The sequence below is a fragment of the Cladophialophora psammophila genome, assembly GCF_000585535.1.
Source record: "Cladophialophora psammophila CBS 110553 chromosome Unknown aczJe-supercont1.25, whole genome shotgun sequence".
Taxonomy (NCBI): Eukaryota; Fungi; Ascomycota; class Eurotiomycetes; order Chaetothyriales; family Herpotrichiellaceae; genus Cladophialophora; species Cladophialophora psammophila.
Genome location: NW_006912946.1, coordinates 334,567 through 348,181, shown reverse-complemented (window position 1 = coordinate 348,181; position 13,615 = coordinate 334,567). Strand labels below are relative to the sequence as shown.

Genomic DNA, 13,615 nt, shown 5'->3' with positions numbered 1-13,615 from the left:
GACTCTACCCCCGTCCTTTCCTGCCTTCTTTCCTTCTAATGCGAGGCAGGGTCTATGGCTCGAGGTCATATATATCGCACATAAATTCTCCGTATCTGCATACCATGTCCTTTGTCCAGGACCCCGGTCCCGATACCCAATACAGTATCCCCGTTATCGTTGCCCGCATGTATCGGCGGTGCCAATGCCGATGCCGGTGGCGGTAAATGTACTTTAATAGCAGAGGGGAAAGCGTGCGGCGAGAAAGGCGACCTTTGTAAGGTGGCGAGATGGATGGGATAGCATCGCATCGCGATGGAGTACTCTATACTCCTTCTGTACGAAGTATATATTCTAGATTGACTAATTAGATCGGCCGATGCGAGTAGCTATGGGAGTATCTCTATTGAGTACCTCGGCACATGTCATTTTCCGCGTTCGTCCTCCAAGCTATCAAGCCACCAAGCCACCAAACATACATACCATCTACCGCTGATGAGCATCCATCCAGCGGGCCCAGCCAGGGAGAAGGAAGGAAAGACGGACGGAGGGAGGAGAAGAAAGCCCATCGCCACCATCCGAGTGTGCTCCGCACCCGAGACCGTAGCTCCGGCCCATGCATTACTTCGCCCTCGAAAGCCCTCGAAAGTCATGTACGGATGTTATATTCCCGTCTCCAGATGACGGAGCTGATCCTTGGGGCATGGCTGAAAGGAGGAATGAAGACGGGAAGAGAGATTTGCTCATCGATGCATTTTATGTATGAGCATGCAGGCAGTCAGCCTCGTGGGGACCCTGTGGGAAGAACAGCGAACACTACTAGTAGACATCAAGCATCTCACCTTGCCTTGGCCGATGCAACCCTATCCTTACTACTTGTACGGAATAGGTTATAAGCGCATGTCGAATAGATGATTACTTTTTAGTCGTTGGGCAGGAAGAGGATAGAAGGAACGGAATGCATTCCGTGACCCAGATCTCAGTCGTTAGGGATTTGCACCTGCGCTAGGACCTTGGCTGGGATGTGGCGCCCAAAGTACATTCGTCCCGCCACACACCCCTCGAGCCCAAATTCTGCTAAATTGCTTGTCCTGTTGACCTTGGATCCCAAGCGTTCAGTGGCTCGACCTTCACCAGTCACCTATTCTTTCTCCGTTGGGATGACACCAACGAATGGCCGTGCCCACTACAGCATGTAGCGATAGTCTGGACTCATGTCTCCTAATTCGGTCTTCTCGTACTCCGTAAGCCCGACATCGTGAGTCTTCTCTCTATTCCGATTCTGGGTGAGGCAAGCTAGGAAGTAGATGACGCAGGAGACAGCGCTCAGACAAATGAAACCCAGGCAAATGCTGTAACCTTTGTGGAAGAAAGTCTTTGCGTCGGTGGCCTCGAAGCTGTAACTTGCAATGATACCTAGGTCAAGGACTCAGTATCTCGTCAGACTCAATCAACGAGCAGCAACTCACCTCCGATGTTACCAAATCCAATCTGCCACGCCGTGCCCACTGCACGCCGATGGTGACCTCCAAGGTTCATCGAAAACCAGCAGACAATAACTGGCATGGCACTGTAGGTTCCCGAGGTAATCATGAACAACGCGCCATATTCTAAATCGGTGTTGTGATGCACCGTCATGAGGATAGCAAAGCCTGCAATTGCAATGCAAATGTTGACCATTGCAAACAGAAAACGGTGGCGGAAACGATCCGAAAGTGCAGCAATGAGCATGCTCCAACCAAACGCCGCAGCCCATGGAGGGACCGAGTGGAGTTGGGTCTGAATGGCGCTGTATCCATATGTCTTGATAATGGTGGGAGCAAAGTAGGCGTAGGAGTAGGCTGGAACATGGTCAGCCTTCACCCTGTCCGAGGAGGGTCGAATACACTTACCTGGCACAATCAAGCCAAAATACATGAAACCACCCACGATAATCTTGAAATCTTTGAAGCAGTTGATTACATCCTTGACGGTGATGCGTCGATCGAGAGCCGACTTCCCCTGATCATCTCGAAGTCGAGCCTTAATGTACTCGCGCTCGGCCTCGGTCACCCATTTTGCATCTTCGGGAAAGTCGGGGATGGCAAAGAACCAAGCAAAGGAGACGACACAAGTAAGGACACCTTCCAGGATGAAAACCCATCTCCAACCTAGATAGCCTTGCATGCCGTTCATCTTCCCAATGGCGGAGGCAAGGAGACCGCCGAAAGCGCCGGCTAGGGTGGTACTGGCAAAGAAGAATGTATATCTCTTCTGTGCTTCGTGTCTCTTATACCACATACCAATGAGATAGAAAGCTCCTGAATCAATGTGAGATGCGTAGCCTTGGCATTAGTTTTGGGGGAATCACGTACCTGGAAACATGCCGGTTTCAAAGACGCCAAGGAAGAATCTGGTGGTGAGGAAACCACCGTATCCCTGGACAAGACCTTGACAAATGGTAACCAGACCAAAGCCAAACATGCAGATGGACAGCCAGACATGGGGCCGGAGTCTCTTGAGGATGATGTTGGAAGGGATCTCAAAGACGACATAGGGGACAAAGAAGATAGTCAAAGCGGTGCTGTACTGAGTGCCGCTCAGGCCAAGATCTTTTTGCAGACCGAAGATGGCGGCGTTGGCGACATTGGTTCGATCCAGGAAAGCCAAAAGATACATGATTGACAGAACAGGAATAATCCTCATATCAATCCTGGTGATGAGTTTCCGTTCCGAGACGCCTGGCGGCAACACGGCCACCTCGCCATCTCTGTAGCCGGCAGCTGGGTGGGCCAGATCAGGGTCATAGCCCAGCTGGTGTTCACCCACACCGGTTGTGTCATTGTAACTATGCTGGGCCTTTTCATCTGTAAATTGGTTAGATAGGTGGCGATATGGCATGCAAGAACCAGGCTTACTGGACCCGTCTATATCGAACCGCATGATGGCGACGAGGACGGCGATTTTCTCACAAGCGGATTACGATGAGGAAAATCCGGGGAGAGGAGAAGATCAATGTGTGTCGCGAGGAGGGCAGCGGGTCCTCTTTGTAGGGTCACAGGAGGCCTGTGAGGGTGAGTGCCGGATTGGAAGCCGCAGGGACTAGAACAGGAGCTTTGTCCGAAGCGAGTGGCAACAGGGAAGAAGCAGACATTTCTCTGGACCTCATGCTGTGTTTGGCGAGCAGTGGGGTGGAGGAGTGTTGGGCGTTTGACAGCAGATCTTGTCATGGATGCCGCATGGATGCAACATTGAAGTTGGTGAAGAATCAAGAACCGGGTTTGACTGGTTCAAGCGGCGAGCCAAGGCCTGGCACATACAAGCAGCGAACAAGCAGCGATGGTGCCGAGGCCAATTGTCCACCCGCAGATTGCTGTCGAGGCTTATAGGTCTAGAGGCTAGTAAGCCTAGAAGGGGTGGAGGGAGGGAGGGGGGCAAGAGGGGGCAAGCCGCCCGTTATGCTTAAACAAGCTTAGCAGTGGCGCCACCATCGCCTGCCCCGCATGCCACCGATGCCGAGATGCAAAAAGACCAAGAAAGACCCGGCAGGAGACCGATAAGCCCGGGGGAGAAGGATGGTAGATGGCGGCTCGGTGGGTGGGATGGGGCGAGGGCGGAGGGCGTTCAGGGAGGGAGGGAGGAAGAGGGCGGCCGGGAGACAGCGGCCTTGGGCCATCTACTTACACTACACAAGTACTTGTTATACCTGTTAGGCTCTTATATAGGCTGTTGCCGCCCTTGCGTCCCCCTTAGCTCCCCCCCCCCCTAACAGCCCCCAGCGGCAAAGAGGTTACTGCCTTTCGTCATATAAAACAGCAAGTCATCATCATCATCATTACCACCATCATCATCCTCCTTGTCTGGGCTTAGTGCATTGGCTGGCCATCTCGGCGCTGGGCGCTCACCATTTCGTAGCCAGAGATTCGCTCTCATTTTTTCCGGCTTGAGGACACACCTATTCTTGTTTCAACGCTCAGCTCACGTCCAACAGCCTCCAGCTCTGAACAAAGAGAGTCCATGGCTGCTCTACGCGGATCAAGCCAACACCATAGACGGCACAAAGAAGAAGGAGGCTTCACCGTGGAGCGTAGAAGACCTGGTTCCACGACGTTTTCTTCACTTTGCCCGCCCCGGCCGCGCTCACCCCATCACCGCTTTCCTCCTAGCTGACATTTGTCGTCTTCTTCATCCTCATCTCCGTCTTCATCTTCTTTCTCTTCTTCTTGAACGCAACGAGCCATAGTCATGGATCCGAATCCCCCTTTGCCTCCGCCTCCTCCGCCTTGTATTTCCTCTTCCACGGCCCAGGTTCTGGGTAAGCGCAAGTACGACCGTCAGCCAATAATGCTGGTACAGAACCAGGATCGACATGGCGGCGGCTCAGCTCCCCAGGTTCTGAGCTCTCGACTCTCGACCAGCCGCTTTTCCGAGCTGCTCTCCATAGATACCATGAGTTCCAAGTACCCCGGCATACAACCGGCGCTGTCAGAGCCAGCTTCAGGCCCAAAAGCAACCACTCCAACTCTCCGGGCCACCTTTATTCATACCACTCCCCATAGCATCGAGGTTGGCCGGCGACCTACCATCGACCGTAACCATGCTCAGTCCTTGGGGGCGTTGGTCTTGGACGCCCATATTCCATCAGTCGAAAGACCTCGCCTCCCGGCGAACCCACCACGTCCAAAACGACAGAATTTCCGCCCCAGTCGACCCTTGCAGAATTCCGACCAAGTCTACAGCGACCTTTGGATTCACATCCTCAGCTTTTGCGAACCCAAATTCCTCTTAGAAGCCAAAACTCTTAGTTCGGACTTCTATAAGCTTCTCACAAAAAACTCCATCATCTGGAAGAAGAGCAGAATCAATCATTATGGTGCGGATATGCCGGATTGTCCGAAAGGCCTCACGGAACAGCAATACGTCGATCTCCTGGCGGGTCGTGGCTGTCAGAGCAGAGGTTGTCACGTTGAGGGCACTTTCAAAGTTCATTGGATGTTTCAAGTTCGCTTGTGCCCGGCTTGCTTCAAGAGAAGAACAATGAACGTGAGTCCATGCTGCAAGCCACCCACCCTACCGTTGTTAGCACCTTGCCATATTCTGACCGTGATGGTTCCAGGACAACGAACTTGCACGCCACCGAGAGCATCGTCTCCCGTGCCTATCGGAAAACGATCCACCTCCACGAGACGGACGAGCGCTCTGGGAGCTGCTTCCACTTGCACGGACTGACGGGTAAGAGACCGTCTGTATTGCACTGGGCCAAGACTTTGTGCTAACGAAACGTGTTCCAGCCGCCGCGAGGCAAACTCTCGCCATGTCAACGCTGAAACAAACGACTGGGGACAAGATCGCGGGAGGTTCGCGTTTCTGAAAACGTCCTTTGCCAGACTTGAAGACGAATACCAGAAATTCCGCGCTTCGTACCCGCCCAACGACAGTGCACTCATGGCATGGGCACGCAAGATCCATAGAGAAACAATGGAGCACATGGTGGAAGCAAATAAACTTGAGTCGTGGTCTAAGGAGTACACAAAGACGGTACAACCGCCAAAGAATCAAGCTCGCCGACAGCAGAAAATTGAGTTTTTCGAAGCACGTGCCGCAAAAATGTCGCCGCCCATGGACCGCGCGATCTTGTGGAAAATGGCGCCTTTCAAACGAAACCTGAAGGGACAATCACCTACCACAGACCGGGTCTGGGAAACACTGTGGTCGAAGATAGAACCGTACAGATGGCAGGCAGAACAAGTGGAGCAATTCGAGCAATTGATGGCGTCCGACTTGATCGAGGACGTTCCGCAAGTCATGTTGTTCAGGCGACTGCATGAACATCGGCGAGGAAGGGAAGCAGTGCCGCGCTCATATCAGCCGGAGCAAAAATTTGTCCTGCAGTTTGCTCAAAGAGAACTTGCCCGTTGCCTCAATGACGGCGTCGCCGATGAAGATATTCTACTCTTGTGCCTAAAGAACGTTTTCGACGCCTACAGTATGCTGGGGACTCCCCCAATAGGCCTCAATTTCGACGGCACCACCGGCCCTTATCGTCTGACCTTAGACGACGCCAGGATGATTGTGGAGGATGTCTTGGAGAAGATGATCCCGCCACATTCGGTCAGGGGCAGGGTTGTGTTCCAAAGTCTGAGGTGCAGAGGTTGTCAGCGATCCGACCACATCCGAACATGGTCTTTCGTGGATGCATTCCAACACATCCTTCAAACTCATGCCAGGCTAGTGGGTGAAGGTCTTGAATACTATCAATTTGCCATACCTTACCCTTCGAGGGACTTGCGGGCATTGCTCGCAGAGGATGGCAGAGCCGTGTTCAAATTTCCCTGGTACACAGTTCTCTGGCCTAGGAACCTGCCTCTTGTGCCTCGTCACCAGGATGTTTCACAATTGGACGCCTGGCAGCCGGATGTCAAAACCGAGTTTATCGCATTGTCGAGGCCCTTGAGAGTGTCGGCCTTTTACGGGCGACGCCCTCTGCAAGGAGAAACTGCAGACGACGAGTTCGCGCTCAACTTCATACACGCGGCGAAGACACTGAACGGAGTCCAGCTGGACGGCCGCTGTCAGATGAAGATCGCCCTCAAGTACGCTCTCGACCTTTATGCGAAGAAGCATCCAACGGAGCCGCCGCTATCGGCTTTCCTAGAATCTTTAGACCAACTGACCACCGTCAACCCAGCAATCGAACTGAAATTTGGATGTGGAATTTGCGCCGGCGAAGACAATGGGCCCCGAGCCGTCCAAAAATCGAAGCAAAAGAAGACCATGTATGCCCTGAAGAACCATTGGGCGGCGAGCCATCGTGACGCGCCTGTTGGCTGGGGCCAGGGCATGATGGATCTCCCAGGTGAGGACGAAGTGTTGCAGCAGATTGTGCAGGTGGACAAAAAGCTCCAGAGTCAGAAGGACGCATTGGCGGAACGTGCAAGAAAATTATCCACGAACATCAGGAAACGACCAAAATCCAAGAGCAGTGTCGTTTTGCAGATGAGGCTGGCGGCAGAGGTGCTTGATGAACTCTTCCCCAGAGAGATTGTGCAGTCGTATGCATGAGTGTTCTGGTGGGCCATTTGCCAACATCACGATGGCCTCGTGGACCAGATTTTGGGTTCCCCCCCCCCTCCCCCGGCCCCCGAGGGAAAGCGGCGGTCTGATGTCTGGCCAGCGCGGGTCATGGATGTTTCGATCACAGGCTGCAGAGATAGAAATGGCCCACGCCGGGCGAATGAAGCTACCACAGTGGGTAGGCTTCTTCACTGATGGCCGTTCATCAACTCCATTCCCTCAGATATTCTCACCCTTGGTCACAACTTAGAGACTACCTCTATCGAACTACAGTAGAGAGGAGGTCTCAACGCTTCATCAACACGTGATCGCGAGGGCAGGAGTAGTAGTTGTACTTAGAACCCGGTACTCGGTATGTTCGCTGAAATTACCCAAGAAGGATATTCCCTCCGTGTGGAACTTCGGCCATTCCCAATCAGGAAAATATCAGCGAGACCAGACACCGGCGCGATATGGTCGGCGACCCAACCAACCCGACTTTGGCCGTTGCGAAATCTGACGGAGAAAGACGTGCTCAGCGCACCCACTGCGCTGGATCCTTTGAAGGGGAGAAATTGTCGGAGCCACTCGGCCGGCGACTGGTGCCACTGCATTGGCTAGCATCGAGCCTCCCCTGCCAAGCCCGGACGAGGCTTACCGAGCGTGATGCAACGGACGGCCTTCTATTGGCTGGAGACGCTGGTAGACGGCGATTAAGACCATTAGACTCTCGCTAAATGGTGCTAAACAGTGCTAAACGGTACTAGCGCCGTCCATGCTGATAACGTCAACGTCAGTTCCCGCACGCCCTTTGATAAAGAAAATCTCATGATTCTTATGATTTTTTTTCCCTTCCCTTCCCCTTCAGACGTGCCATTCGCCCATTCCGCCACTCGTGCGTTTCCGTTCCCACTCTCCCTCTCGCTCTCAGCCTCAGTCACTCCTTTTATGTGGGTCGTTTGACTTTCATTCCACTCGCAAGCAGCGAATTCGCCTCCAGTCGTTGATGGCCCATTATTCAGCCTCGCCAACTCCCACCAATTTACCAGTACTGTAGGTCTCGCCGTCCATAGCCTTTTCGGGAAAGTTCTGGCCGTGGTGCTCAGTTCTATAACTGGCTCCATTTGCTGTCTCGTCCTCCTCTCTTTCTGTTTCTGCCTCGAAATCCTCCTGCGAGAGACACTCCCAGATCAGTGAACGACTTTCCATCTCCAAAATGGCAACCGCAACCGCAACCCGCACATTCTCCAAGGCTGTTGCACGAAGCACGGCTTCGGCCACCTCGTCCCTCCGCCTCGCCGCTCGCTCCCCAAGATCTAATGCCGCCGCGAAACAGTTCTTCCAACAATCCTCCCGCCGCCACTACTCCTCCGAGTCAACTCCGCCAAAATCTTCAAACACTACCGCCATCTATGGCAGCGTCGCAGCCGTCGCCGCGCTCGCAGGAGGCTACTATTATTTCAGCACTCAAAACACTGCAGGACAAGACAAGAAGACCGGGAGCGTTTCCGTGGGCAGCGCCGGACAATCTGCCGGCATTTTCAAGCCTACCGCCGCGGATTACCAGAAAGTGTACAACGCCATTGCGAAGCAGTTGTGGGAGAGAGATGATTACGATGATGGCAGTTATGGTCCTGTCCTCCTGCGCCTCGCGTGGCATGCGTCGGGAACCTATGACGCCGCCACCGGCACCGGAGGAAGCAACGGTGCAACCATGCGCTTTGCTCCCGAGTCCGAGCACGGCGCCAATGCTGGCTTGAAGAACGCCCGCGACTTCCTCGAGCCCATCAAGGCCCAGTTCCCCTGGATTTCGTATTCGGACCTGTGGACCCTCGCTGGCGTCTGTGCTGTTCAAGAAATGTCTGGCCCTATCATTCCATGGCGACCTGGCCGACAAGACAGGGACGTCGCATTCTGCACCCCGGACGGCCGCTTGCCCGATGCCTCCAAAAGCCAAGACCACATCCGCGCCATCTTCGGCCGCATGGGCTTCAATGATCAAGAAATGGTGGCACTGTGCGGTGCCCACGCTTTAGGTCGCTGCCACGCAGACCGATCTGGGTTTGATGGACCGTGGACCTTCTCCCCGACCGTCTTCACAAACGATTACTACCGCCTGCTGATGGAAGAGAAATGGGGTTGGCGATCTTGGAAGGGGCCCAAGCAATACGAAGACGCCGCGACGAAGAGCCTGATGATGTTGCCTACCGACGTGGCCTTGATCAAAGATCCGACCTTCAAGAAGTGGGTGGAGAAATATGCCAAGGACGGAAGTCTGTTTTTCAAGGACTTCTCGAATGTGCTGTGCAAGTTGTTCGAATTGGGGGTGCCCTTCCAATCGAAGGCAGAGGATAGGATTCAGTTTAAGCCGACTATCGACGAATCTTGAATCCCTGCTGAACAAGAGCGGAGATCGCAACCGTTGTGACTAAATTTGTTGAGATTGCCGGGTAAAGAGGTCGAGCGATATCTCGTACCACCCCTCTCAATATTCTTCCTTGAATGATGTGTTTTGACTATTGTACTTTTCACGCATGGCCAGATCGCGGAGGCGTTTCTACAAGAATATCCATGCAGAGCTCTGCACCAAGCGGGTGGGAGCTTGCGGAAATGGATTGGAGGTCGTGATGTAATACCAAGAAGCATTCATACAGTACCTTTCCTTTCCAACCACCACGATACTTTTTTTCGATAAGCGAAAGCAAGCAAGCAAGGAAAAGATGCATAGCGATCGAATATTAGATTAGGCCGCAAGCTAGATCATAGACCATAGACCATATCAGACATCATACGGAGACAATATCGAAGACCATACACCCGCTTGCTCTTGGGCCCCCAATCTGCTTTGATGCTTTGATATTTTGATATCTACTCACATGCACACTCCAGGCCGAGAAGGCAGAGTCGGAACCCGTCCCTGTTTTCTGTTGACTTCGGATGGCATTGGGTGGTTTTTTTGGCCTCTGGTGTTGTCGAACTCAATTTGGAACACTGTCCATCCTCGCCCGCCACCTGATCTCTGAGATCAGCTCACACTACCAGCACCAGAACCTTCTGTCGTCCTTGCTGAGGCCCAGGCCACGAATGAAACTGACGGGAATAGGATCCAGCAGCCACATACCACCGCTGGCCATGTCGTCGAAAAACATGCCGCCAGTTCCCCAAAGCCACAGAATGGTGAAAACACCATTTGAGCCTTGACGCATCATTGTTGTCCACGGGCCTGGCAGCCTTGAGAGATAAGAGCTAGCGAAAAGCTGGGAGCAAGCGCTTTGGATGGCCATACCAACCGGCTGAAGTGCAAAGAAGAGAAAAGTGGCAAGGGGATTTGTAGGACCCAGCAGCGTATGGCTTGCGCATGCGTGCAATATCCCGCTGAGGACGAACACGGTCACGACTCGAATCGCCTCTCTTGCTGCCGACTGCTTTGGACAATTGTGTCGCTTGTTGTCTGGCCATCGGCAGCCACAAGAACCCAGACCGTTATTCCTTGGCAGAAATTCTGCAACAGCATCCCCAACGCTCACAAAGTGCTTTCTGAAAAATTGGTGCCATGATTCGCCCCAAAACCCTCTCAGACCTTTGCGCAGGATAGCGGACGGATTGCCCCAGATTGGTGGGAATGCGAGAGGTGACGCATTCAGTCCGAGTACCCCAGGGCCAAGAACGTTGACCTGCAGGAGGACTGCAGAAGCGAAGATCAGATCGACCGCCGTGTACATCCCTGCTGTGCCGAGAAGCAAGCGGTAAGTGTACAGCTCTGATGAAGACGTGATGTACCGCGACAGATGAGGCGGCGGTCTGTGCGTGAGGTAGCCGACGAAGTACGGGTCCGCGATCATGGCGCACTTTATGAGGTCGATGAGGAAGTAGTCAATAAGAAAGCGGGAGACATTCCGGGCGATGGAAGCGGTCCGGTTCGAACACGCCTTGCCCAGACCAGGATCATATGCGTGTGAAGCCGCGGGACTCCAGGACCAGTGGACGCCGCGGATGCTGGTGGCGAGGTCCAGTATCCAGAACAATCTCCGCCATATGGTTTCAGGCATGGGCTCCCAGGCAAGGAGGTATTTGGTGTCCCGTCCACTTTTCATGCTACCATTTGGTCTCGGATCAGCACCGCCATTTGTCTTTGACGTCCTTTCGTCCGGTCGCAGTACCAGTCTTTTGAACGACCTAGGGTCGTGCAAGAGCATGAAGTTGACAGCGAGGACAACACACAGGACCGAGTTCAGACCTATGCCGATACTGCCCACAACGCCGGGCGAGCGCGTATAGAGCAGGTTCCATAGCGAGACGTAGGAAATGCACAGAAAGACCGGCCAGCGACACCGTTGCAAGGACCGCTCCGATATCGAGGGACACGCCAACAACCAGCCAACAAGGAGAATGACATTCAAGGAGCCGACAAGTGAGGATGCGGGCGTCACGGTGCCGGCGCGGAGAGCGTCCAAATAGCTGTCATGCACTCTTTGCTCAGCCTGCGCGTAGGACATGCCGAGGTCCTAAGCGCTGGCGGCGATTCTTTTGCAGTTCATTGTCGCTCGCGTATAACGATGTTGAGATTCGAGGTTGGGGGCATTCGCCTAACAGCCATCCCGTTTTTTCATTAGTCGGGGAGTATTGGGACTACTGTAGATTAGGCATAGGGGATTCCACATACAGTTAGCTCTCCGGCTAAATACTATGCACTGGTACTACGGCGTGCTCACAGTCTGCTAATAGCACCCGCACTCCCATACCTTTTTCCTAGTATGGAGGACTCACTGCTCACTTGGGTAATAACTCTCGTCCGGACCTCCTTTTTTCTAGCTGAGGATCGGTACTACATCGGATGGGCAAGTTTAAGTGATTTCGTATTCGCACTTAAGCTCCCCACCAACGGAGGCTATTAGGTAGGGCCACGCGCCCGTCTCCGTCCGCCATGTGGCCGGGGGCGAACCGGGGGCAAGGAGGCCTGAAGACGAAAGGTCAATCCGGGGACGAAGAAGTGAGCACGGGAGCAGCAGGCTGACAGACAGAGGTCGAGACTCGAGGGTGGCATGGCGCCATCACTGTGTTTGTTTCCTTGCAAAAACAGGTAGCACGAGTAAGCGCTAGAGTGCCCCGTATGAGTGGCTTCTACACACGTTTATATAGATCAACGGCAATCAAAGATCTTGATTACAGAGGCGACGCACTCTGTGGGAATATAACTAGTAGGAATATAAATACAAGCACGTCACAACACATTAAAGCCCATGGCCTCATGCCGTCGGTCCTCACTCCAGGCTCGCAGAAACCTGCGGCGCAATGAAGACAAAGACGTTCGCAGCGTTCTTGAAAGGTTTTGCCGTTGTTTGCTTCCCGAGTGTGTCCTTGAGTGCTGGTATCGGGCCTCAACCCGGTACGTCCCCTCGTATATGTGCTCGTCGATGTTACACGATGCTGTCCAGAAGGCGTGTTCCTTCAGCGGCAGATCTGCAATGATATGAGCAGACAGCGAACAATACCGGAGCGGAGACTGACATGAAAGAGCTTAGACCTTTCACTCTCCCTTCTTCAAGCACACCAGATCCCACGGCACCCAATCCAACTGCGAACTCCGCCGACATTCAATGAGACGTCGTCGAAGCCATGGGACCCCATGCCGCCGAGCTGGTTGCTGGGGAACTGGTTCATCACCTATTCCAACCAAGAGCTGTACCATGTCTTTCGGAATTTCATCTGGACCCTCACGCGGCCTTGTGCGGACGACGTCTGCTACTCGCTCGACGCCACGCACCTCAGCGACCTGGCGTCCTTCCAGCTCGTGAACGACACGCAGAGACCCAACGCCACCTACTTCGGATACTCGCTTGACACCGCCATCGCCGAGAGCGCCTACCACAGCGTGCCCACGGGCTCGCTCGCCTCGCAGAACAACACATACGAAGTCCTCAGCTGGGGCTATGACTCCCTGGGCGCGGCCTTCGTGGTTGTGTATGAGACGCCTGCCATGTCGGAGACGGTAGCGTCCCTGGACATTTTCAGCCGAGACCCTGCGGGGCCGAGCAATGACACTCTGGACGCCATCGAGGCTGGGATTCAAAGGCTGGGAAACAAGAACCTCATTGACTTGTTGACAAACGTGACCAAGACACCGCAAGACGGAGGTAGGGACAACGATCCGTGGCCGTCGTGTAATGCGACGTGTAGGACCAACGGTGCGTGATTTCCCCTTTTCTTCCCTTCTCCCCACCCGATCTCCCTGCTCTCGGATATCGGTAATTCGTGCTGATATCTCACAGCGTATTCCGTGCCACTTTGAGTAGTGTGATCGAGAGGGTAACCCAGGCCAATGGATAAATTGGATTTTGAATGAACGTGATGGGCATGGCGAGTTCAAGACACGTTTCGGCAAGGCAGAGGAAATGATGTACCACAGGTGTGCCGAAAAGATTTGCAGGGTCCTTAGCGAAAGGCTGCCAACGGCGAGATCCAACCTCGTATACCTCCAGTCAGACACACATCTAATGCATCTGACAGGTGAATATAAATCGACATCTGTCTTATAGGTTGGAACAAGTGTTGTCGATCTCTGAAAATCCTCACCATTGTCGTAAGTTGCGCTATCCGTTAATCT

At 53.6% G+C, this 13,615-nt stretch overlaps 5 protein-coding genes across 5 annotated transcripts; 3 read left to right on the top strand and 2 right to left on the bottom strand.

Annotated features, from left to right (window-relative positions):
- Positions 1–1,165: 1,165 nt before the first annotated feature.
- Positions 1,166–2,901, bottom strand: A1O5_11409 (uncharacterized protein; the record flags this gene model as incomplete). Its single annotated transcript, XM_007751981.1, has 5 exons — positions 1,166–1,395; positions 1,449–1,820; positions 1,872–2,279; positions 2,334–2,825; positions 2,877–2,901. The coding sequence occupies 5 exons, from the start codon at positions 2,899–2,901 to the stop codon at positions 1,166–1,168; spliced, it is 1,527 nt and encodes a 508-aa protein (XP_007750171.1).
- Positions 2,902–4,203: 1,302 nt separating this feature from the next.
- On the top strand, positions 4,204–7,020 carry A1O5_11408 (uncharacterized protein; the record flags this gene model as incomplete). Its single annotated transcript, XM_007751980.1, has 3 exons — positions 4,204–5,001; positions 5,075–5,190; positions 5,250–7,020. 3 exons carry the CDS (start codon positions 4,204–4,206, stop codon positions 7,018–7,020), a joined length of 2,685 nt encoding a protein of 894 aa, XP_007750170.1.
- A 1,207-nt stretch (positions 7,021–8,227) lies between these two features.
- A1O5_11407 (cytochrome c peroxidase) lies at positions 8,228–9,400 on the top strand (the record flags this gene model as incomplete). The annotated part of the gene is made up of 1 exon (XM_007751979.1): positions 8,228–9,400. One exon carries the CDS (start codon positions 8,228–8,230, stop codon positions 9,398–9,400), a length of 1,173 nt encoding a protein of 390 aa, XP_007750169.1.
- Positions 9,401–10,046: 646 nt separating this feature from the next.
- A1O5_11406 (uncharacterized protein) lies at positions 10,047–11,507 on the bottom strand (the record flags this gene model as incomplete). The annotated part of the gene is made up of 1 exon (XM_007751978.1): positions 10,047–11,507. The coding sequence occupies one exon, from the start codon at positions 11,505–11,507 to the stop codon at positions 10,047–10,049; it is 1,461 nt and encodes a 486-aa protein (XP_007750168.1).
- Positions 11,508–12,637: 1,130 nt separating this feature from the next.
- Positions 12,638–13,204, top strand: A1O5_11405 (uncharacterized protein; the record flags this gene model as incomplete). Its single annotated transcript, XM_007751977.1, has 1 exon — positions 12,638–13,204. One exon carries the CDS (start codon positions 12,638–12,640, stop codon positions 13,202–13,204), a length of 567 nt encoding a protein of 188 aa, XP_007750167.1.
- Between the last annotated feature and the right edge of the window lie 411 nt (positions 13,205–13,615).